This window comes from Ammospiza caudacuta, chromosome 3 (genome assembly GCF_027887145.1).
Source record: "Ammospiza caudacuta isolate bAmmCau1 chromosome 3, bAmmCau1.pri, whole genome shotgun sequence".
NCBI lineage: Eukaryota > Metazoa > Chordata > Aves > Passeriformes > Passerellidae > Ammospiza > Ammospiza caudacuta.
The window spans coordinates 89,404,593-89,431,251 of NC_080595.1; the positions used below are offsets into that span (position 1 = coordinate 89,404,593).

Here is a 26,659-nt window from a genome sequence, read left to right on the forward strand (position 1 = left end):
ACATGCATGATAAAATGTAAAGGTGTTATTTTTTGTTTTTCCAAGAGCTAAGAAAAGTGACACTATGTTAGAGGAAGGAGGATTAAACAGGAGCAAGGAAGCACTCGTGATACAAGTCAGAGTAAGTTCAGTGGATGATGAGTGAAATCACTATTAAATTTCCTCTTGTGCCACGACTGTGATATGGGAGTGGTTAGGCATGGCAGGGAGACTGCCTGTTTGTTATTCAGAAGCTGTACTGAACTGCTCCTTATTTAAAGTTGCAGGCTGTTACTTTTACCAGACAGCTGTGTTTTGCTTTTTCTGCCTGTCACTGTGTGGCATCAATAAGATTTGGGTTTGATACAAATGTCAATTTAACATGAAATGCCATTGACACAACAGCACAAAGAACTGGCATCGTTATATCAGAATGGGGAAATATTTTAACTGAGCTGTGAACAGGAATAGCTGTGGGAATCCCTGTATCTAATCTTCTCTACCCAACAAAAATTAGAGGTGTCTCAGGAAGAATAGATTTAATCAGATGAGGGAAACAGGTCCCCTGAATAAGAAAACTGCAATTATGAAAGATAAACAGACATTTTCTAGAAATCAGAAAAAAAAAAAAAAAGCTGTCACACGTGTCAATAAGTATACACTTAAATTTTTACATGCAGATCGCTACTGACGTCCTCTACTAGCAGGGAATTAAAGTCATCAAACTTATGTTGCCATTTCCTCAGCACAGAGATATAAATGTCCACAGTCATTCCCTCTGACAGCACTGTAGAGATACTGGAAGTGGACACTTTACCATATTCCTCCTAACACACTATAAGGAAATGGCTTTTTAAACTTGTTTTACACAAAGTTGACAAGCTGCCTTCTTTGTTCCTCACTTTTCTTCTCTGGTAGACTCATGTTCAGCTATTGCTCAAATTACTATTTCATTGACTCTTACTTCACCAATTTCAGGCTAAAATATTCTCCATTTTTCTGAAGTTCTTTCCTTAAATTAAATCACTGTAATTTTAGTTTTTACTCAAAATATTTCATAGTTTCTCCAAACAGTTAACTTGAGAAAGAGTACAGATGTTTTCATGGTCTTTTCTAGTTAAAAAATACCTCTGCCTGTCAGGACAAATCTATTTACTTGAAAGCATCTTGTAGTTATAGATCAAAGAATAAGATAACTATAATTTCCAGCTTCCAATCAGTATTACCTGAATTGATTTCCTCTATAGAAGATTTCATGAGAAATTTCATGAGAAATTTCATTTAGAACTTAAATATTTTATAGATTTCCTCTTAATATCTGCTTATATTCTGATTTTACAGTTTATAAAAACACCTTGGATTCTGAGTTTATGAAATTTGGTTTTACTATGCTGTTAATGAGATTCTGAAAACAGAGATACAAGTTTCTTTATCCACATTTCTGTCCTCATTGATCATTAGCTTTTTCTTCTACTGTATTTTTGAATTTAACCTTCAGAATTCACTCTATCAAAAAGGATGGAAAAGTAGTTGCACACAAACAAAATAGCAGACTTTCACATTAGTCTTTTTAATAACAACCTGCAATTTTATTTCTTAATTTCAATAGCAATAGTAGAAAGAAAACTACCACAAAACCAACAATTAAGGGCAGTTGATGATGCCTTGTAGGTAACAGGAACTCAGCAATCACATAGGAAGTAACCTGAACTAATTAACCTGATTTATTAGACCAGCACTTCTCCTATCTCTGTTTCATGATATTAATCATTCAATTTCATTCACTCCAGCATATATTTCTCATTTCCTTCAGTGAAACTATATTTTATCACTTTTTGATTTGTTTTAGTATTTTTAAAGTATCTGGCATAATGGTTTAATCTGAAAAGTGAATAAACTTCAGGGTAATCTTTCAGTTAATTCTGCTGCATACTATAGCTGTTTTAAGCCAAAAAGATAATTATCATTTTGTAATTCATGTATTTACTGAATTAAAAATGGACATATTTGTTTGGTAACTGAATTTTAAGTGCACCAAAAAATTCAAAATCCATGAAATAATGAGTATAAATTTCTGCTATATATAATCTCTAAGATATTACTAGGATAGGACTTTCAGAAAAAGAATGTGAGTCAGCACTGCAGCCAGTTTTCAAAGCACTGCAAAAGAATATATCTTCTGCTTGATTTTTATTTGCATTAATTTCTGAATGGTGAAAAATTTTACACTGAAGGGTTTGGAAATAACAGTTACAGCAGAAGGAAATCACCTGGTTAGATGGTCACTGTCTGAAAAATTTATTATATTGAATTTGGTTTCCTGAAAATAGATGTGAGAAATAAAGTATTAGTTTGTATTTAAAACTGGGGATTGTCTCATGTTAGAGAAATTAGGAAAAGAAGTCATTAGAGATAAGCTTTTCAACATGAATGGCTGCAAGTTGATAACATATGATAAAATAAATTAGACACTTGGCAACCAAAATAAAAAAAAAATATAAAGTGTTATGCAGACATAGGAAAATAAGTTTTGCCTCTCTACTCAGTACTAAAATTACTTAGAAGATAATTACATAGAATCTTAGTTAGAAGATTATGTCAAATTCAGTCTACACACTGCAGAAAATGTGGAAATAACTCAGAAGAATAGAAAACACAGTTTAAAAACTAAACAAACAGTCGGGAAAAAAATCCTTAAGACATGAATTAAGGTATCTTATTTTACACAGAAAAATATGGTGCAAGAGAGGAAATCTTACAATAAAGTGCAACAAAATCAAGCATTTGGATGTAGAAATTAGACAAAATTATATTTTTAAGTAAAATTACATTCATAAACAGTAGGTGGAAGTGGTCACGGAAGCAGCATTTAAAAACAGCTGATTCAAGACCCCTGAAATCAGAGCCCTTAAAATAAGATTGTTTTTAAAACAGATCTTTTGTTCCTTTACTTCCAAAGGAAAATGTCTGCAGTTTCTCTAGGCAAATTAGAGCAGATTTCCCTAGCCATTCTTCAGTGGTTCTGTAACAAAAAAAATCTAAAAGAATATTCCACAGCTTGCTCCAAAGCAAGGAGAAAACATCAGATGTACTAAACTGTGCAATGATTCAATTTCTGTGACACACTTTGTTGTTGTGGTACTCTGCTCTGCAAGATTCAACAGCAATTCATGGAAAGTAATGAGATAATAAATTGAAAGTAAATGGAACTTGGAGATTCCTTGAACCTGGAAAAATATCCTTTTATGTGTGTTGGAAACAAACTAGTTATCCCCAAAATTATTCCCCACAAAAAAATCATTGTTTTCCCAGCAAAAAGGAATTCAATTAATTGCATACAGTCTGTGGGACAAGTGCACTGTTTGTGAAAACTTGTTCAGTCTGGTCTCCTTCCAGTATACTCCACTCTGATCCTGACATGCAGTCAGGCCAGACTAAGAGTGTATACCCAGGTACTCATTTTTTCACTTTTTCTTTTTCTTTTTCTTTTTCTTTTTCTTTTTCTTTTTCTTTTTCTTTTTCTTTTTCTTTTTCTTTTTCTTTTTCTTTTTCTTTTTCTTTTTCTCTTCTCTTCTCTTCTCTTCTCTTCTCTTCTCTTCTCTTCTCTTCTCTTCTCTTTTTCTTGTCAAAGTTGACTGACTGCAGAGATTTAATTTTCCATTTGCCATGATTTTCTGTTAATTTTCTGCTAAAATTTGACAACTAATATATTCAACCCACATATATGTCACAACATCATAACTAAATCTTAAAAATAATTATGCTTTCTAGGTTTAAAAATGCACACATTTGCTTTCAACAGTGTTTTTATATTACTAACACCTATCCAGTCATGTAGACAAAGAAAGCATGGTCTCTTAACCACAGTATATTCTAGGAAATTACCTTCAACATTCAAAAAGAAATCACTACAGCTGAGAAATAAAAATTTCCCTACAAAGAAACCAATCAGATCATATTTATGATCTACTTACTTGTATAAGTCAGCTGAAATCCTTGGTCAGTATCAGATCCATTGGTATTAAACTCTATCCACATATGGTTAGAGGTGCTATTAAGAATAACTCCCATCATGTCATTTTTGGTGAAGATTCCAAGAGAGCGTGAAGAACTGTCTTTTCCATCATACACCTTGCAGAAATAAGAGCATGAAATTGAACATCAAATCTAAATATATGAAAGATTTTAATTTATACAATAATTCCAAAGTTAGCAAGGTATTGCCAATAGTTTAACCAAAACCTTAATGTATCTATTTTGAAAGATATATAGCCCTGGGTTATACAGTTCAGGGAAATCTTAAATATTCTGTGCCCCTTCCAGTGTTTTATTTACTGAAAAGTCTTTTGCCTTTTCAGTTTTGTAAGCTCATCTTGAGAGAAATTAACATTTATATGCAATTCTACCTTCTGAGGTTTGGTTAACTAAGATTGTTTTCTGGATTATTCACAAAGGCGAACAGAAGTATAAGTTCTGAAATTACCATTGAAGGTAAAGCCTTACAAACTACTCTGTTCTCTCCTGTCTCAATATATCAACAGCAAAAATGAGATTCTAAGTCAAACTGTCCTCTTTTATCTCAGGCTCTAAGCCTGCAGCAATTTTGGTTTACTATCGGATTTAACAAAGACTGATAAATTTTCAAAAAGATATGTGAGTCTATTTCCAAATTAATTGTAGAGATGTTCCCATTTGCCATGTTACTTTAGTGAAAACTTTGAACAATATCAACATATGTACTTTTTCAAATCCTGAAATTCTTAAGAATGCCATTTTGACTGTTCACAAATACATGAGAAGTACAAAATCTTGCCAGGAACATTATTTGTTTTCTTATTGCAAAACCTTGAAACCCACAAAGTACAAAAATAGCCTTCTGCAGTTTTGTTTTGTTTGTTGGTTTGTTTTCTCAAGATGACCTTAAAAAGCTAATTTCTTCTTTAAATTAAATAAATCTCCTCTACTTTCTTACGGAGAAATAAAGTACAATATAAAGTGTGTAAATACGCACCATACGTGAAATGTCATGTCAGTGCTTATACAATAGAAAGAAATGGATTTGAGCAGCTGGTTTCTGATATGAAGTGATAGTTTGTCCTTATCTCATGTGTCCAAGAGTGACTGGAGAGAACCAGCACAAAAGCTACCATTACAGTAAAAGCTACCATTACAGTAAATATTTGAAGCACTGGATCTTTGTCCCTCCACTAGCAGACCTTGTGGTACGGTGCGGATTTGCACTGGTTCCAGTGAGAAGCAGGAGTGACCCATTTAACAATCTAAATTGCTACATCTGGGTCACAGGCAGTTGTTCCTATTTGAATGCCCAACTTGATCTATTAAAAAAATTTAGAAATGCTTCTTTTGAGATGACAGACCATTGTAACATTTGTAGGCGAGGGCGAACAATTAAAAGCAGTTCTATTTCTTGTGGAGAAAATACCAGCATGCCATCCATACGTAGATGTCTTGAAAGTACCATGTTCATCTCAAATGCCATTAACAAAACAAAATAATAAAAACAACATGCATAAAGATTTTTTTAAGAAAATCCATGTGTTTACTTTTATAAAGCAACATAGATATGAATAATTGCTTACTCTAAAGGAAATTTTGAAAAAAAAATATTGTGCCAGCAATTGATAGAAGAATACATTCCATCTTTATTATTGATGCAAAGATTGTTTTATACCAAGGCACACAGATGAGATGCCTCAGAAGATACAATCCATCATATTTAAGGTTCACACAAGCAGTTACACGTACTTAAGGTCCACTTTTCTTGGAAGAAATATAACTTTAGGCTATGCTAAGAGTATCTGAAAAATTACTTGGAAGCTTCTAACCATTGTCTTGGGACAGAGCTACTGATCAATTTCATGGACAGATTATGCTTTATTTATCAGAGCTGGAAATCTGTTGTACAAAGTAAAGAATCATTTGTTCCCCATAAGATTTATTTCCATAGATATATTATACTTCATCTGGGAGATAATACTTGAAATGGAATGCTCTAATAATTGTCATTAATTAAAAATGCTTTAATAATTGTCATCAATTAAAAATGCTGCCTATGTTTAAGAAAATATTTTTATTCATCTATAAAACAAACAAACAAACAAAAACTCCTACAGCTAAAGATTACAGACATCTTGTTTCAACAGTGTTCTACCTCACTGACTATTAGAGATAATCTTCCTACCTGAGGACTAACAAGTAAAGCAATAGAATCCCTCAAGATTAATCTAGACCCAAATGAAAAGAGCGTTTCATGAAATTAAAATTAGATATGAGAGATCCTGTGAAAACAGCCGTAAAAAAAACCCAAACCAAACAAAAAAACAACAACAAAAACAAAAAGGCTAGAACATTTTTGGTGACATTTGTCCATCTGTTGTTCACATTACAGACATAAGCAAGTACTTATGAAGCAAGTGAAACATTATTAGTGAACAAATACAAACACTCAAGCACTGAATCTCCCGTGTCCACACTGAAAAGTTGGTTGAACCATCCTAGGAAAGAAAACGCTTTTCCACCACTGCTTGTGATGTTAATTAATGTGGGCCCAGGATCACTCCCAATAGCTTGTGTACAACCATTGTGTCATGTCATATGCCACTGACTCCAGAGGTACAGAATTTCATAAACTAGCCTAGACTATTTGTCACTATTCATTCATATTTAGTACATACATTTAACCTATTTAAGAGAACCCATTTGAAATACAATTCACATGCTGCAATTACAATTTCCTCAGTCATGAAGGAAAAAAAAAGGTCTATTTTGCAAAAGAGATGAAAATCAGAATATTACATTCTGCTTTTCCTCTTACCTTTGAAAAATTCACTGCAATTGCATTATAAAGATTCTGGCATAAGCAGCCACTTTAAAGAGCTATGAATCTTCAAGTGGCAGTTAGAACAGGGAGAACCAGGACGATGAAGTGTTAGTGAGTGAGAAAGGATAAGCTCTAAAATAAAGCGATAATCCAAGTATTCACTTTTGTCATATGTCCTTCAAAATGGTGAAACTGTTTCTATTACTTTACTTGAACTGAAATTTCCATCCCAATAATTCAAGTTCAAATTTTGTCAAAACTATAGAACATTTGCCCACAAATTACAGACATTAACCTGCACACATTCGTTTTGAAAGCAATAGGTTTGACCCTTCCTCACGCACTTGCCTTACTGATGCCAAAAATACTCTTGCAAATTATATGCCATTCCATACACTCTACAGCCACAATATCCAGCCTCAATATTCCCACTTGAATACTGAGCTGATATATAGAGCTGCAGATTAGTTTATATTTTCAAAGCAAGTAAATAGTAATAGAGTAGGAGTCAAGTCATCACAACTTGATTGTCTACACAGTATCTATTGTCGGTGCATCCCTGGAACACATTAAAGCAGACTTAGTAACACCTTCACAAATCTTCCCTGAGAAAGCATAGGTGCAGAGGCTGCATAGGCCAGGAACTGTTTCTGAGAGCTACCTTATTGTGCAAGGTGCAAGAATTTAACATTAGAGGGGAAGTCAAACTGCAGAAGCTGGTCTGGGGGACAGTGAGGGAAGATTACAGAATTGTTTGGAGCTATGTTTAGAATTAATTAAGCCTAAGTATTCAGGGATGCCTCTTTTTCCCTATTTTTGAGGAACTGAAAGAGTTTGTTTTTCTTACTGGGGCTAAAAAATGCAGACAAAAGAACAGGACAACACTACAGTTATTCATGAGGAGAAATGCTCCAATAACAGTGTTAATATATCTGCACCTGCTGTGGGAATGTACAACACTCACCTGAAGGAGAAGGAAAGGAAATGCTGGCTAGAGTTCCTTGACGTTTCTTCAAGTTTCTTATTCTGACAGTAAAAAGAAATTACTTGCAACTAAACTTACCCAATTTCCTTAACTGCAGAGATTTTATAGCGTAAATCATTCCAAAGGACACACTTTTAAAATATTCCTTGGAAGCTGGGCAGGCAAGGCCTATATAGTTTGCTGACACTGCTAACATTATGAAATCCTTTCACTACCTCGTCATGGAGTTTGAAGTGATCTTACCTCAAACTGTAGTGTTATATGCTTTGTCTGACACTCCTGGTAGGTTGATCTTGGGATTCTTAGAGATGAGTAATGAGGTGGTTGGCTCTCACAATTAAGGGGTGAACATCACATGCATGTTAAGATAAGTTTTGTAAATGTATAGTTATGTTACTCTAATATGTACTCGCCCTTGCACTGTTATCATGGGATGCCCTTGATAGTCAGGGAATTTGGGGAGGGTTAGCTTGTTACTATGGTAACACCTGACTTCCAATCAAGATATAAGAAAGTGATCTCCACCATTGGATGGCAAGGAAGGAGTTGACTGACAAGACTTTAGGAGGGATTAGAGGTATAAAAGGCAGAGCATCTGAGCACATGGCAGATAGTCACAGGGGCTCCCAGTGCTCTAATTTTTCCTTATTTAGTCCTTTTGTTGTATTTTCTGTTAAGGTTTAATAAACCCTTAAAATTTTAAAATTGAGCAGTCATTTCTCACAGGATTATTACATTATTATAACAGGCTTTTATCGGCCCACTTTACCACGCACTTCTGTGCAGCATTTTTTGCCCTTCTTTAGCTACGTTTCCCCACGGTGCCCCTGCCCTGGCCACGGCTCAGCCATGCCCTGCAGTGGGCAGATGGATTTGGCTGGAACCAGCTGTACCCAGCTGTAACTGGCTGTGCCCAGCTGTAACTGGCTATATCTGGCTGGAACAGGCTGTATCTGGCTGGAACCGCTGTATCTGGCTGGAACCAGCTGTGCCTGGCTGGAACCGGCTGTGCCTGGCTGGAACCAGCTGTGCCTGGCTGGAACCGGCTGTGCCTGGCTGGAACCGGCTGTGCCTGGCTGGAACCGGCTGTGCCCGGCTGGAACTGCTGTGCCTGGCTGGAACCGGCTGTGCCCGGCTGGAACCTGCTGTGCCTGGCTGGAACCGCTGTGCCTGGCTGGAACCAGCTGTGCCTGGCTGGAACTGGCTGTGCCTGGCTGGAACCAGCCGTGCCCGGCTGGAACGAGCTGTGCCTGGCTGGAAATGGCTGTGCCTGGCCGGAACTGGCTGTGTCTGGCCGGAACCAGCTGTGCCTGGCTAGAACCGGCTGCATCTGGCTGGGGCAGCCCCAGCCTCTCCTCACGGAGCTGCAGCTGCTGCCAGGGATGGGCACTCACACCCAGTGCAACATTATGTACATAGAGATTTTCTTGTAAAGCAGAGTGAGATACTGAGTTGGGAAAATGCCCTGTATTTCAGCACAAGGTTTATAAATACTCTTAAGCTTAGTGCATCTTGCAGCTTCCACAGTGGAGCACAAGATAGAAGGCTGGGGTTTATAACACATTTTGCTCATATTTTGGGTGCAGATAGGAAAGAAAGCAAGCTTTAAAGTCTATAACCCTGCCAACATGCTGATTCCAATGGAAATATGTAAAATGACATCCTGGCATGGGAATAGAGAGGAAATACACTTTGTTTTCATCAATGCAGGTAATAGAGAGACCTTAATTGGTGGAAGAGGGCTTAATTGTATAAATGGAAGCTGTGCTGAGGGAGCTGACTCAAAACCAGAGAACAGTCCTTGCAGTTCAGACATCACCACAATTTTGCCTTTGCTTCCTTTGGATCCTCTGAAGTATTGTGCTAAAAGGTCTATAAAATAAAGTATCTAACAGTTCGCTCAGAACAGTTTTGTCTCAGGCAAATCTTTCTTGTATCTCCAGGGAATATTGCTAAGTATGCTGGACACATTACACATGAGATTTTCTGAAGGATAACTGAGTTTCTTGAATGTTTCTTTAGAGTTTTCTAAGGGATTTTTTGTTTGTTGTAGATTTTAAAGTAGTTTATTAAATTATTTACAAACCATATATCTGCAAAGCATCTGGGAGACTTATGTACCACATTCTAGCCACTCAGAGGGCAATTAAGTTCTTTCTTCCCTGCTGCATCTCTTCAAAGCAAAAATACTTTTGGGAATCTGCACTGTCAGACCATGGATAATAGGAGCAAAGGACAATACAAACCACATATTTCGTCCACCTACTCAATTCCCTTTGGTCTAAAAGCAAAACCAAGGTCTTGCACTGTTTTATATGTGGTAGCATTCATTATCAATGTTTTTGTGGGTAAAGACAGAGAAAATGCTGTTGTTTTGGTTGTAATTTTCTAATCTATAAACTGAAATATAAGTTTTGCTTATTTCATGGTCAAATGAAGTACTTGTGGGAAAGAAGAGATATAATAACAAAGATATAAATGTCTATATTAAAATGAAGCCCTTTTTTCCTCTCCACCTTCATCCTGTCTGTAAATGCCTTGTTTTTTGCAGGAAATTAATCGCCACACTTAATTATACAAGGAAGCTCTTAAGATGATGAAATGGATAAAAGTATAGCCACCAATATTTGATCCATAACAATTATATCTTTAAACTCCTTGTGAGAAGCACTCGGTGCAAATTAAAAAAAATTAAGAGACAGCAATTTCTAACATGTTAAATGGGTTGCTGGAACATATCCAGAAAGGAAATTGCTAATTGAATTCTGAATACTTTGTGATTTTAAGTATTAATTAACCAAAAATTTGGGAACATTAAAATTGAAACACTTGTTTAATGTTCAAATTTTAGGTTTCCTTTTAAGATTTAAACCACTTTAAACAGTCTAATACTTCTGGAAATGTAATTGAAATCACAATGTCTCTGATAGTTTCCTTGAATCTAGTATCAAGGCAGTGACGCTATCCACCTATTGGATATGAAAAGAAAGATAATTGCCATTGGAAACAGATTTATTAATGCAATGTGAATAGTTAGCATAGAAAGTGAAATAATTTTCTTGTTACCTTAACAATATCTCCCTCATGCAGCTGAAAGGTCCTGGCTCTAAGATGGATCCCTTTTCCCGCCTCAGTTTCAATTTTATAGATACATTCATGGTTGTTGTCATAATTAGATGGAAAATTGGGAGACAATAATGTTCCTTCATTTCCAGAGACAGTTGCTCCACATTCAGCTAAAGAAAATAGACACATTAAAACAAAAGAAGTGAATTATCCAATTCAAGAAAATATAAGTTATTAGCAATAATATTTAGACTCTATGAAATCTCTAACAGGCTATCTAGGAAAAGTATATTTCTATCAGGTCTCATGTGTAGGACCAACTCCTAGAAACCCTATCAAAGCTGCCATCTCCTGTATTTCAGTGGGTCTGTTTATTATGTGCACTTACATGCTTTTACCTTCAATTTATCCCCTAGTCCTCCCATCACACTAACAATAATGGAGGTTTGCCTGGATACAATAAAAATGGAATGCTTTTTTGAAATATAGTTATTGCGGTAACATTTCAAATAAGCATAATGTTGATTTTACCTCTGTATTCAGGTTTACAAATAAGTATTTAAAAAAGCAGACAGTAAGCTCAAAAAAAGAAAACAAAACCAAAAAAACAAATCAAAAACCAATCTGGTACTAAATCAAGAACATTCAAACATGTTTTTATCTACCTGGAATAAAACAAACAAAAAAAAAAAAAACAAATCAACATTTATTGACATCAGTCAATGCCAAGGAGACAGATCCTTTCCTTTCTGGGTAAAGAGTAGGTGAGTCTTTTTCACAGCCATCTGTAGCAGGCACCAATTGACACTTTCATTAGACATTTCTTGTTGTAGCTCCCCAGTAAAGAAAATAATAAAGAGCAGGAGGAGTGGTATGTTCCAGACCATGGACTCAGTTTGAATTTTGAATAAAGACTAATAAAATTATGCCAAATATGACAAATATGCAACATAAATTCCACCATGTAGATGAAAACATCTAAACAGACAGCAAATAATATTGGTGTACTGTTCAAACAGATATTAAAACTACTTAAAAATTACCTAAAAATACCTTATAAAATCCCACATTATCATTAACATACCAGCAATTAATCTTCAGGTTGTTTTTAGGTGTATGAAATTGATATTGATATCTCATTTTTCAGTCTAGGGATAAAATACCTTGTGGTTTTTTGACCAAAACATCATTAGACCTCATTTGGAGTTTTGTAAAAACAAAACAGATAAAATAATAATAAATTAATGTATTTTACAATTAATTGTAAAATAACAGATACGCCCTATCAAAGAAGGTGTAGGTGTAGAAAAAATCTGTATTTTTTCTAAAAATATTTAATAGATTTTTAGGGGTTTTAGGATGGTAAAGCATTTATTTGGGAAGAATTCAAGAAGCAATATATGATTTATATTTGCAAAGAAACTGTCTAAACATTTTGGTTTTATATTTCCAAGGCTTCACAGATACCAATTTATGTCCCTCTTGCTTTTGAAAAGTATAATAAGAGAGTATTTTTACTTCCTCCCTACAATGAATCTGAAGAAAGAAAGGGAGTAAGAAGGAGAAGGAGAGGACAGCAGGGATGGATGAAGGGAAGTGGAAAGGAGGGAAGTAAGGATGAAAAGGGGAACAAGGGAAGGGGGAATGAGCCAAAGACAATCCTACATGAAGCCTCATTTTTAGCCTGTGTTTGGGATCTCCTTAGGCAAAATGAAAAAGGAAATCACCAATAAACTGGTTTAGGATCTTTATCTAGCCTGTTAAGTTAGAGCTCATTCGCTGTTTTAATGTAGAGCTTTATATTCTCCCCTTCCTTAGCTCCAAATTTGTGCTACATTATATTTAACAGAAGGATGTTGGAGAATAAGAACCCTTGCCACCAAGCTTCAGACAGATGAACTCTCTCCTTGTTGGAGAATGTAGAATGCATAAGGTATTTCTAACATGTTCAAAGTCACTTTACATTTCCTAAATGTTTCAAAGAACTGTAGTACACTGAGAAATTAGATTTTTACTTCAATACTTCTATGGTAAAGCATGTCAAGTGTGTGATACTTATCACATATGGCTTCATATACATGTCTCTCTGTACCTGTTGGTGTGTACATATCCACATGTAGCTATTTTTGTCTTGGATTTTAGGAGGAAGGTGGGACTGATAAGATTTATAAAATGTAATTCAAAGCAATGCCAGAATTAATGCCACATTAATGTAAAACATTTACAACACCAGTACTCTACACTACTTTTCTGCAAACAAGTGCTTGCCTAGGTAAAGGCATGCAAAAAACTAACGATCCCTTAGGCCCCATCAGTATCTTCTTATCTACCTCCTTTAAAGCTAGAAAAGCACAAGTACGTTGTTGAAGAGAAAAAAGTATGGAAGCAAAGGATTTTTTCTTACTTAATGTTCATGCAATATTCTACGTTTTGTTTCAGTGACTGTAAACCACTAAGACATATGCAGTTATAGAGAAAGTGTACAATGAGCTTTCCAAAATCTAGAACTTGACACATTTCTTGATCCAATAGGTCTATGTTCCAACGTTCAAAGCCATAGTAATTTTAGATCTGTGAATAAACTATTCACATGTAAGGAATAACGAGAGTTAAAAACTAAAATCAAAATACTACTACCCTTCTAAAATATGGTACTCTCAGAAAGAAGCAGATGTATTCTAACATTATCAATTATTTACTAAACTTCAATTACATGGCAAAGTTCTCTGAACTCGTTAGCACTCATCTACCTCCAATCCATGCTATAAAACCATATTCATGTTACCCTTTTTCAAATCCCTTGCAAATACCTGACAGCTATTCAATTTCATCAGGACCCATCATTCCGTTCATTATCATGACAAAGGCTTGCTCATGTCATCTGGCCAGTCAAGTTCCCTACCTCATCTTGTGTCAGTCAGCAAATCACTAACACAGACCCGAGAAAGAGGCTTTCAAAGGAAGTTAAGCCCTTCTTTGTAATTTCCCTTCCTCAATATATTCAAAGCCTGTCACAGCTCAGATTAAAGTTTTCTAGCTGTATTTTGCTAATATTAGGATATCAAGTCAAGGCCATGTTTAATTAGCTCCCCCAATTTCTTGGTTGGGAGATTTAGGCGACTTTTTTTGCAAAGAAATGTTGTCCTCATCCATAGAAAAATCTTTTTTTCTCCAGGCTGTTGGAGCTTCTAAGTGTGCTAATTGAAATCTCCGCTATTTGTGACCAATGCCCAGATATAGAGCAGACCTTATGCCCCAAGGACTTCAACTGACCATTTTTCTAACTGCCCCCACACCCTGCCATCCAGAACTGCATTGCCAGGCTTACCATAATTATGAACTAGAAACTCAATGAAATGCAATACTGAGTCTAGCCTTGGCAGCAGGAAAAGCTTAAGCAGTCAAAGGCATGTCTCCCCTTCAAGGCCCTAATATTTTACTGAATAGTATGGGAAAATGGCGTGGGAAAATGTTTTCATGTTTTTTTCTTTAAAAATATTTACACTAGCTGATACTGCTGCTACTTCTTTATATCATAATTAACACATGCAGCCAGGATGTGTGACACCTAAATTCAATTCATTTTGCCTCTGGGGATTTGAACGTGAATCTTCTATGAGTTCTGCCTCACACAAAGAGACTTGAAAATCAGTCACAAAGCAAACAAATGTTGACTAATCTCTTTAGCACAGTGGGTAGGGCATTAAATAAGGGAGAAGGAATACTTCTTTGAAGAAACTCATACATTAAACAGTTGGGAAAAAAAATCTGAAGTAACTCATGAATCAATATTCACTGTTACCTTGTGAGCACTGAACTACTAGACTGGAAAAATATATTCATGTTCACTTCCATTTCTTCACCTCTAATTTTTAATTCCCTAGGCAAAATGAAACAAGAGCCTTTGGCAACACTGACAAGATGATTCTGCTAGCAAGCATCAGATACACTTTAAAATTCTTTTATAGATACCAAGCAAATGAAGCCACACCTCTTACATTCTAATAGAGAGATCCAGCTGCAGCAGTTTTTTGTAAAGAAGGGACATACCTTGTCCACCTATGGTAACTGAAAACTAAAGCACTGCCAGCCTTGAAAGATGTAATGCAACATTACCTATCTAGCACATGTGTTCCATGAGTAACTACTGACTTTTTTATCTCAAACAGAAAAATGCTATCATGGTATATCGGGAACTAAAGAGCTCTTTAGTTCTTGACTGCAGAGGCCACTTCCATACTTCAGTGCCTTCCAGATACCTGCTCAGCTCCAGAAACCTGCTTTCATCTTGACTACATGAACTGCCTCCCCGGCCCAGAAAGATGAAAAAGATTTCTCACTCCCCCATATGAGAAAAAATATCTTGTATGTGATTGTAATTTCATTTATTAACTACTGATTCACTGAATATTACCAATGTGCACTATTACAGTGTCCTGAGTGGGTCGCTGGGGTGAGAGAGGACGAGAATCTTGTTTCTTGATCAGAAGGCTGGATTTAATGATATATGATATATAATACATTATAACTATACTAAATAGAATAAAGAGAGAAGTTGCAGAGGCTTGCTAAGCTAAGAATAAGAATCTATAACAAAGTTGTGTCCAGGGACTCTGTCCCCAGCTTGCTCCTGTGACTGGCCCTTAATTATAAACATGGGAACATGAACCAATCACAGGTGCATCCTCTTGCATTTCACAGCAGCTGATAATCACTGTTTACATTCTTCTTCTGGGGCCCTTTGCTTCCCAGAAGATACACAACCCCAAAGAAAGGACTTCTGTGAAAAAATGTCTGCGACAGTGCACCATTTATTTGATAAAAATCAACTATATCTGTATTAGTATCTACAAGTCTTAAATTATGCAAACATTGACAGGTATGGAATTTGCCAGGAAGGAGAAATAATCTTTATTGATCTTAAAGTAATTACTGTTGATATTCTGTCTCCATATTTTGGTCCACAACCTTGTGTTGGAAGTATCAGGGTGAATTTAGGTGAACAGGTAAACTACAACATACCCATTGAATATGCTCAATGTAAATAGTATTTTCAGGACTAACACCTCAAGCTGTAGCTTTTATGTATACATTTCACAGTTCTCTCTGTGTGGTTATGTGATATGCATTGATTAGTATAATGTAGGTATACTAAAGAACTTAAAATCTGCATATGATATAATACCTAAAAAATGTAGCACTGAAATACATGTTATGACATAACAGAGGTCTCTTCTCTGTGCTGCATATCTCCCTTTCCTTTGTTTCTGTATCAATCTATTTTACTTTTATCTATTTACTTGTCAAGACACAAAGTACGTTGATTCAAAATTTTAGGGTTTTTACTATCAATATGGTCAGTAACACCTGAAGCTACTCTCTATATTAAACAATTAACATCCAGTTCTCATTTTGTATATTTCAATTTAATCATGTATTTCAAATACATCCTGTGACAAAAAAGAAGTGTAATCCAATACATTTTTCATCAGAGAATATGTAAAAAGTATGTCAAGAGAAAAAAACCCAGAAAAATAAATTGAAAAACACCCCACCAGTGAGCCACAAAACCATGAAAGCAAAAGAAATACTCATATTGACTGTTTCCTCCTCTAAAAGATTTTAGAGGAGGAACTACATGCTTTAATTACTACAGTTTCCAAGTTGTCTGTTTTAACCTTGGTAAGAAGTGCAGCAGACTGAAAAATGCTGCTTTATCAAACAGTTCTTTAATTCCCTTTCAGAGAGAGTAATCTGTCTGGGACGGATACTTGACCCCATTCTTTGTTCTTGTGCTTAATGAAGTCACAAAATTCTATCTAAATAAGTAACTTTTTTCTTTCTTTCATTGTCTCACTTGAAATTGGATAAAAGGAAACTGCAGAGGGTAGATCTTTTGAAGATCATCAAACACTTCCTAAATATGAACACAAACTATAAAACAAACAAAATTCAGGGATTTTTGAAATGCTTTGAAATTCAGTTCATGTAAAATGTAACAATAACTTTGTTTAATGGAAAAGTTTACTTTATTATTTTTTCTTCCATACATCTTGCTAAAAGGTTTGACAGGATTTTAAGCAGATCTCCAAAGCAGAGATCAAATAAAAGTCGTATGTTGTCAGTTTAAAGGCTTCTCTGACACAAAGCACTCTACTGAGTGCAGAATACCTTTATTGTATTTACAAAATTGTGCAGCAGTTCATGAAGTATGAGAAGAAGCTGAGCTCAGACGTTCTTTATATTTCTGTTTGACAATACTGTTATCCAGTAGGATGGTTATGCAACATTAATAAAAGAGCAAAGGGGATCCCAGATCAAGCATCATATGCTCTGCCTTCACATAATAGCAAAAACTTAGGGTTCCCCCACACTCAGTGAGGGGTCTCTAAAGCTGGGCATATGACCTCTTCAGGGCAGACACAATACATGGCTGGACTCAAGCATTGATTCATTTACAAACTGTGATACAGTGCTAGAAGCTGAAACTTCCTCTTCACTGGAACACTGCATCAGCCTGAGGTGCACATGGAGTTTCCACAGCAACTCACTACACAGTGTCTGAGTCTGTACTGTCAGCAGTCCTTCATCTCCACCTCTGCTGCCTGCCCTCCACGCTGAGGGTGCACCTATAACCTTTCATCTGCACACTGCCAGGTGGCTGCAGCACTACCTTCACTCTGGTTTCACAAGTGCTGTTTTTCTCACCTGGCACTACTGAATTTCCAAACAATGTCATGATAGGTTTCTCCTAAAAAGTGATTGCCCTTGATTCTTAAATCACACTGTTCTCATCTCACTGCTCATTTTTCAGCCTTGTAATTTTTGCCTGTAACTATACCCAAAGATCACATCATTCCAGATTTGGTAGTGTTTATCCTGTAACTTCATACTTGAATAGAACCTTGTAGATAATGAGCAGTTAATAGCTATTTTAATGCACAATAAATATTATACAATAAAATATATGCACAAATATATCACATTAAATACTATTTAGTCTGCAGCACATACATGTGATCTATTTGGTGTAAACAGTATCATAATCTACCAGTGAGAATCTTGAGAAGGTCTGCGTGAAAAGTATAACTGTACCAGGGAGAAAGCAAGAAGATATTGGGGTTTTTCCTCATTACTATTATCATTATTATTGCCACCACTACCTTTACTGGAGAGAGTTTTTTGTCTCAGGATTCTTACCTCACTCTTACCAGTTGGTGCCTGAGGCATTCCCTGTTTTTTCTTTCTCTTTTCTTCTCTTTGCTTCTCTAAGATAGATTTCAAGTAAAGTTAGGTCATCAGCTGTGGACTGCACTACTAAAGCATGGTCATGTCAGCCTCTCTTAGTATTCTTTAAGCAACACCTCTGTGATGGTGGTGAGGTTAAAATGTCTCAGTGAAAACCCTACTGAAATTCTTTGCTGAGAACAAACCTCTTATTCTGTATTTTTGTACCATTCGAATGCACAAAACAATGAAGCAGGAAAGAAAGGCCTAAACAGCAGCAAATCCTTTTCTGTGGTTTGCTTAATTAGCTCTCAATCCATATGCCACTGAAAAAAGGCACTACTCACATTCTGAAAACAAACCCTATGATGTTAATTGGCCTCAGGGGATTATTGGCACAAACCAAGGTATGGGCATTTTTTTTGTATTTAAATTATTTTGATATTTTTGTCTATTCTTTCTAGTATCATCTGATAATAATCTTTAGACATAACATCCCTAGATTATTTGTCTTGGAAGGAAACAACACATAGCAGACATAACCTTAAACCACAGAAAGAAGGCAAAAGGGTTACTTGAGGCAATCTTTATTCCTTCTAACTTTGAGTGACTATTGCTTCATACCAGGCCTCAGATAAAGGTAATTGAGGTCTCATAAAAGTCACTTTAACTGAAATCTGTAGTGATTCCTGAATACTAAAGTTTCAGCTTTCAGATAGAGACAACTCAAACCTGTTATTATTATATGTCAAATATATTTTAAAGATTTTATTTTATATTTTTTAAAAGATTCAGACAGCAAGACTCCAAGACTAAATCAAGCAAATTCTCAATATTCAGTCAAAAACTGAAAGAAGGGATTAAATAATGCAACCTTTTGATTGTATTTTAAAAAATGCAGTTATTTAAGAGAAAAAAACCAGAAATTATCAAAAACATCAAATAACTATGAAATACATAGTATAAATCAGAAAACAGCCTATAGACATAATATAGCATTTAAATAAAGAATTCTGAAATACAGTGGATCCTGAATGCATGAACATCTTTATTTCTGTCTGAAGATTCAGAGACTCAGCCACTGATGTTATATAAGGTTTCTTGTTCATGAGCAGCTCTTAAATGAGAGCTCTCTCTGCCTAAACTCTAACTAAAAAGGAACAGCAATTTTCAGACTGTTTTACTCCTTAAAGGTGAACTCAAATCCAGATTTTGTGCTACAGAGACTTTAAAGAAAACAATGAATGTCAGATCTCAGGGGTCTCACAGAAATTTCCAGTGCTATTCACACTAACAGGGTTTCCACTTGTTTCAGTCTCACTGGAAATTAACTCAATGCTACAGCATGACAGAGTATATCAATTACAATTGATGACTTTGAAAGGAATACTAACTAAACTATTAAAAAGAAACAGCTTATTAAATGGTGTCAGCATTTTATTGTAGCACCCTACCAATTATTCAAGTAGTATTTAATAACAACTGAATATGATAAATTAATGTGATATTAATATGAATACCAGTGAGCAATACCTCAGTGAAGATTTTACTCAAATACTATTAAAAGTCAAGTGCCATATAAAATTTAATAAAGGAGCAACACTACTTAAATTCAAAATGAAAATATATAGGGATACTTTCTATTCAGCTTTACCTTTTAAGTTTTTTACAGCTTGATTTAGGAATTGATTTAGGGATTAGATTTTTTACAGCTTAAGTTGAAACGACTCATCAGGAACAGGAAATAACACAGGTTAAAAATCAAACCAAACAAAAAAGACCCAGCACTCAAAACTAAGATTTTATAATATAACTATTTTATACTATAACTACTTTTATATGTTGTGTTTGAACTCTGTTCAGTCCTTACCATTAAAGGCTTATTTGAGCTGAATAGAGTGTACACTGTGTAATGTGTAGTGCACAAATAATATTTTCATTAAATGTCATATATAGGTAAAATTACACAGTTTCTTAAAGAGATAGTGAGCAGGGAAAGTGTAGACAAGCAGACAGAATTGCAAATCAAATAATATAATGTTTGAGATAATCCCATAAAGGAGAGTTGAAGAACAAATTCAAATGTTTCTTCCCTCTTATGAGAGACTGGAATGTTGGGGGTTAATAACTCAAACAATCATTCATTTGCAAAAGCAGCAGGGTGCTTTGCTGAGGCCAGGTTTGCACCCCCTCAGAGGAAGGGGAGGAGAAGGAGGCATTTTGGATGTGTGGTGGTGAAACCTCTGATCTGCATAAGAGCAGCCCTGGTGCAGAGGGGGTGAGGACCCATCACCAGATGATGACCACAACAAACCAACATTTGTTTAGCATCAAGCTGGCTTTTGAGCCAGATAAAGGAAAAGGCAACTGGCTCAGATGAAAAACTTCATTCCCAGGGGAGTTATCTAGACATTCACACATAGGCCTGAAGATATTCACCCCTTCTGATAAGGCATGACTGGCTACACTATGCTGAGAAACATTAGAAAATGTCATAAATGTAATAAACTATCAAAGACCCTCTGAGCTTTATGTTGTGGGGGCTTTCCCCATCCTCAATGGATCAAGACCACAATCATCACTTTGAGCAATGGACATCTAAGTTGCAATAGTCTCATTGCTGGATCCTTGTGCAGTGGTAACTTTTCTCTCCACTCTCTACTTCTGTTGTTTCTGTTGTTTCTTTCTCTTTTCTATTTTCCTGATATATTTTCTTAAATGATGTTTTTATATATTTCTATAGATTATAACAACAGTGGCCACATACCTTCTTTCCATTGCAATCAAACTGCTGTAAAATAAACCTGCCACACACCCACATAGAGACAGACAGATAAATATATATATTCTGGTAATTCAGTGTCATTTGACTCTAGTCTTGAGAATTCTTGTTGTTTCTCTCACATACTGCCCAGAGTCAATCAAGCTACCTTCCCCTAAACCCACTGGCCAGACCAGAACATTACATAACTGTAAAATCTCACAGGATCCCTTGGATGTGGTGGAGTGATCAGTGTGGTTCAAAGATATTTAGGGTTTTCTGGTGTGACCTGGACCAACTGAAGGGTTTTCTGAGGGACAAAGTCAACCTCAGAGAGGGTTGTGATGAGAAGGACATTGATTCTCAGTAGGTCACTAAAGGATACAACTACCAAGAGCAAGTCAAATGATGACTGTCATTTTTTTTTCTGAAATTATAACGATAATGTTTTTCCCCTCAGTATGACCTGGGTACGTGAGACCTGCTGAAAGGTTTTCTGGTGTAACCTGGGCCTTTTGAAAGGATTTCCCTGGAAGAAAGCTAAGCTGACTTCTAAGAGAGGGTTAATGGGGAGAAAGACATTTACCCTCTGCAGATCAGAGACAGGTTTGAAAGGAATGACTACACAAAAGGAGTCAAATGTGGCTCATCCCCTCCTGATGAAATTCCAGTCTTTTGAAAAGAGAAGGCACCTACATCTGAGCTCCATACTTTGTAATGAAATTTTCACACCAGTTTTTACACCTTGCCTTCCATAATCAGTCAACAGGGTATCTTTGTCAAATGCAAAGGAAAGAATGAAATGTCTCCTGTCTTTCAGGATTTCATCAGTATTTCACAGTGCACCATATAAAGGAATACCAAAACTAAAAGGCTCATTCCTCACCTTTTGAGCGGATTACTGCAAATGATAAAGTCACATTTCAAAAAGTACTAAGGAGGTAATTTCAGTGTACATCAGATGCATGCATTTGACATTGCGGTCTATACTCCCTCCTCTGCCGCAGCCCCTACTCCTTGGCCACCTCTCTCTGGAAGTGTACATACTCACAGGTATCTTGTTTTGTTAAACATTTCTGCTTTTGCACATACCCTACTCCTCACAGAGTCTGAGAAGACACAGGTAACCATATAGATTTTTTTTTCCTTTACAGAAAGATTATTTAATGACCTTGTCTTTGAATGCTGTGTTTTGGCAGACTTCCATAGCTGGCAGATGTGGGAAGCGAAGAATCTAAATTGGATCCATGAGAGCAGCTGATATTTACAGAACAAATTTTGTGTACTATGTGCTACTTTAAGCTGTGTGACAAGTGATTTAGATGTGTTTTAATAGGAAAGCATCCTCTTAATTTTACAGATCTTGTCAAAACACAGTAGGTACTATTTCAATTATTTCTCCAAGAATTAATGTATGCATGTCTTTTTCTTCCCTTCCCTTCCCTTCCCTTCCCTTCCCTTCCCTTCCCTTCCCTTCCCTTCCCTTCCCTTCCCTTCCCTTCCCTTCCCTTCCCTTCCCTTCCCTTCCCTTCCCTTCCCTTCCCTTCCCTTCCCTTCCCTTCCCTTCCCTTCCCTTCCCTTCCCTTCCCTTCCCTTCCCTTCCCTTCCCTTCCCTTCCCTTCCCTTCCCTTCCCTTCCCTTCCCTTCCCTTCCCTTCCCTTCCCTTCCCTTCCCTCTCAAAAGAATTGTGTGTAAATTGAAACAACTCCTTTATATCCTTCCTCAAGGACAGAAAAGTCCCTCCTACCCCTGAAAATAGAAGATTTTTGCCATTTCCTATGACCTCTAATGAACCAGAAGTTCATTTTGCTTTCAGAATCTTCTGGTTCACTGGTTTGTTTGATTTTTCAGAAATGTCTCGCTTAACCTATGAATCTTTCAATTAATTTTCTAATAGCAATAAAACTCCAAGACAGAGTATTAGAAATACTCTGAATAGAGCTCCTGAATAGTTTGACTTAAAGAAAACTCTAAAGCAAGAAAAGTATGATTAAAAGCATAGTCTTGGTTTGTTAGATGAGATTTAGAAAATCTGCTTTAGTAACAGATTTCCTGGAAATATGGAATGTGGGTCCTGTTTAAAAGGTTAGTGATGACAATATGATAACATCAGGAATCCGATTTTGATCATCTCCTTCAGGTGGACATTAGCCTCAGAATCAGGGACTTCAATAGACTTCAACAAGGAGTTGTTCCACCTCATTTCTGGTCGCCACCATCACCAAGCTTCTGAGATTCACACAGCTTTGTGGATATGCAGAGGTGCGTGACTGCCTTGAAACTTTATTCTTGGATCTGTACTCTAGGGAGACTGCTCACTAAAAGCTGAGGTTTGTCCTCAGGAAAAAGTAGTCAGCCGTGAAATGTAAATGAAACTATAATGGAACTGTGTAATTATAGGTAGAGGAAAAAACAGCTATTGCTGGAAGGAAAAAGGTGGTAAGAATATCCATCCTGAGATAGTTTTGTCTTCACAGTTATGAGATAAGTAAAAAGGAATATATTTTTAAAGGTATATACAACATTTGCAATTATGGAAGGCAAATGGCATAATGGGAAAAAATTATATGTGTAGAAGTAGTGTCAGCAATCCATCACAACCATAATAACTAAAAAAATACATGTTTTTGAATGATTTTCTGGCAAACACCAGAATAATAATTAAAGCAATAATAACAACAAAATAACAAATAATAACACTAGATAAAATATAAAAAAATGAAGGGAACGAAAGCTGTTTTCTGGTTGCATATCTCAGCTAGACTAAAGATAATCAGGAGGAACTTGTCTGTACTCCAGTAGTTTGTTTTTCACCAACACACACAATATAAACCCAGTAATTTTAAATGATAAGCAAATTATCAAGAAGTAGATCTGGAAAATTAAACCATCACACATTGTCACACACCAATTATATTAGCATACCAGATGATAAGGTTAACATCCTCACAGGTCACAAGTTATTTCAAAACAGTTAAAACTCAAATATTTACATCAATACTCTCAAATCAAAAGATATGGGCTAGTGACATTTCTTTTCAAGACCTTATGCATGTTTATCTTCCAGGTAGCCATGTGTCAGTATTGCTAAAAAGATAGTTTTCTCTTGACATTATCTATGAGTAATGTACTCATGACTCAATTTTGTGCATCGTGCAAAATAGAAAAGTAGCAGAGTTCCTTTTAATGTCACATTCCTCTTAGTTACGGTGAATTTTGAGGAGAGGGGTAAAAAAATTACTGTGAATATCCATTGAGACAACATCTCTCAAATAACAGCTATACACAGTTAGACAGACTCTTTTTCATTCAAATTACTGTCTATGTCCTTTATACTGTGGGAAACTGCAGAAAAGCCTTAACTGTAGCGTATGCACTGTAGTGAGTCACCAGTTCAGTAAAAATCGTGTGATAGTTCTCCCAAATGCAGTTACCATGTCTGGAAAGATGGGAAGCAGTACTCCTGTAAAAAGAGTAGAATGTGTCATCTGCAGTTGTCAGCTACTAGGACAATTGTCAGGGAAACTACCATTGTTATTTGAGTGTTTTGAGGAAGCTCTGAGAGGAAATGAGATTTTTTTTATGGAGAGCCCACTACCCTTCTATAAACAATTCAAGAATGAGAAACTCCCTGTGAGGAGATTGGCAGTTCCAGTGTTCCCACACTTGGTACATAGAGGTGGGGGACAGGGTGTTCTTGAAAAGCAATATCATGTCAATGTAAACTGAAAATTCACTAGACAGGAAGGGGATTTGCTTCTATAGGAAAGCACCCCTTTAAAGAAAAAAAAAAAAAAGAAAAACTTTAGTCTTCTGAGATGGGGAAAATTTGACACGACCTGGGGTAATTATATGTGTTCTTTAAACAGTGTAAAGGGAGTCAGCCTTAAGGGCCTGGATCTTCTGCACACTTTTCAACCATAAAGCTCTTTTCCCCAAATAGTAGCAAGTAGGTGGCTGTAGGCACAAACTGCTTTCTAGTCAAGGGACAGATCCATCTGGAGGACACATTTAGAAATGAGGTGATGACTCAAAGAGAAACCCTAGCTAGTCTCTTCAAAACTCTGGTGTCAGGTGGAATAGTATGCAAAACAACTTGAAGGGCATAGCTGAGCTACACAAAATCATTCTAATTGAGAAGATAAAAGAGTGAATGATTGACACAAGGAAATAAGATTTACAAGTCCACCTGTTTATGAATTTGAATCTGATTTTGCAGATAGACTTGGTGGTGTATTTTGTTGTGAAAAGGAGGGTTCTTATTGCAGAAGAGGGTATGCTGCTTTATTCTGAGACCCAACCAACTTCCAGGCAATCAGATAAAGAAATCCAGGGGAAGATCATCTACCTGCATAGCATGGAGAGAAGGACACTAAAAGTTATGATAATGTTGTTCATAGAGGACTCAAAGTCTTAAATTAGGAATGGCAGCGTCATGATGTTAGGCTAACAACACCTCACAAGCTCTGCTTTTCCTTTACCTGGAAAATATCTCTTTAAAGAAGATTAAAGGGTAGAAAGGCAGAAACAGTTCTCTGATCAGGAAACGTTCACAACATGCTTGTTGTTAGATAACCCTAGAGGAAGGATTTTAAATTATTTACTTGGATGGAGAAAGGCAAGACTTTTGGAAACCCTGTTGGTTTATTGGTTTTTTCAACAGCAGATGAAACTGAATACAACTTTTGTGATACAAATCAGCATGTGCTTATGTGAATGTTTAGTTTATAAATTAAGCACAATTAAATTGGAAGGGCTTTCATCCTGAATCTGATTAAAAGTATGATGAAAGACTGTATTACCATATGTCATAGAAGAACTTGAAAATTCTTGTTGATATATATATATATTGTGTATGAGAGTTTGGTCACTGTAGAAATGACAATTAGGAAGTAATAATCAAGAGACTACTGAATCCAGTAATGTACTGAATTGAGACTAGATTTAATTCCAAATGTAAATTCCAAATACAGCAGATTTCATGAACACCCATTGCTTTTCACTCTTCTGAGAAAGAAGTCTTTGTGTGAGCTCCTTTTAAGAGTAAGAGCATATCTTCACCGCTAATGTCTTAGGTGCCATGGCAACAAGAAAAGGGACTTCTGTAAACCCTCTTAGTGTTAAGAAAAAAATAATTTCTAAAAGCAGCTATGAAGGGCACTGAGTATGCCTTTCCCCTGTTTCACTCAGCTGCCTAGCAAAGTTTCTTTCCTTGCATTTGTCTTAGTTGCACTGTATATGTCTTTGCCTTGCTACACTACAAGAGATCAAATTAAGACAGGTTGAGTTAAAAGAGTTATTTAGATCACCTTATTTTAGAGAAGTGCCACTTGTCTATGCATATTTTATAAAATGTTTTATGAATCAGTTAGAAAGTGGGATCTCATACATGGATCTAGGGACAAAAGTGTCTCAGGGCCAGTCGACAAAATTGCTAAAAACTAAAGAACAAAAAGTATATATTGGGCTCTCTGTAAATAAATTCTATGTCAATGTGAATGGCAGACATATCACATATACATAAGATTAGATGAGTATCACTAAATTATGCTTGGGAGAACCTACAGGCAGAACATACATATCTGTGTCGGGCACAGTAAGTGGTTACATTAGTCCTATAAATTCACAGCTAATTCAATGGCTGATACTTCATTAAGCTAATTATTGATACTTTGATAATCCTTGTAACTTTTCAATGTGTCATTTACTTTATGAGGATAGCCAAGAGAGCATTTTTAAGATATCGGATATAAATCTCTTATTACTATAGATACTGTATGAAAGGCTTTTCAGAAGTTAA

The 26,659-nt window shown here is 36.0% G+C and overlaps 1 protein-coding gene across 1 annotated transcript in view; it reads right to left on the reverse strand.

Moving 5' to 3' along the window:
- The window catches only part of CSMD1 (CUB and Sushi multiple domains 1), a 1,059,051-nt gene that overhangs the window by 198,034 nt on the left and 834,358 nt on the right, over positions 1–26,659 (reverse strand). The window contains exons 22-23 of the mRNA XM_058802826.1: positions 10,872–11,041; positions 3,954–4,110 (exon numbers count right to left, since the gene is read on the reverse strand). Coding sequence (XP_058658809.1) covers positions 3,954–4,110; positions 10,872–11,041 — 327 coding nt within the window. The remainder of the gene's footprint in view (positions 1–3,953; positions 4,111–10,871; positions 11,042–26,659) is intronic.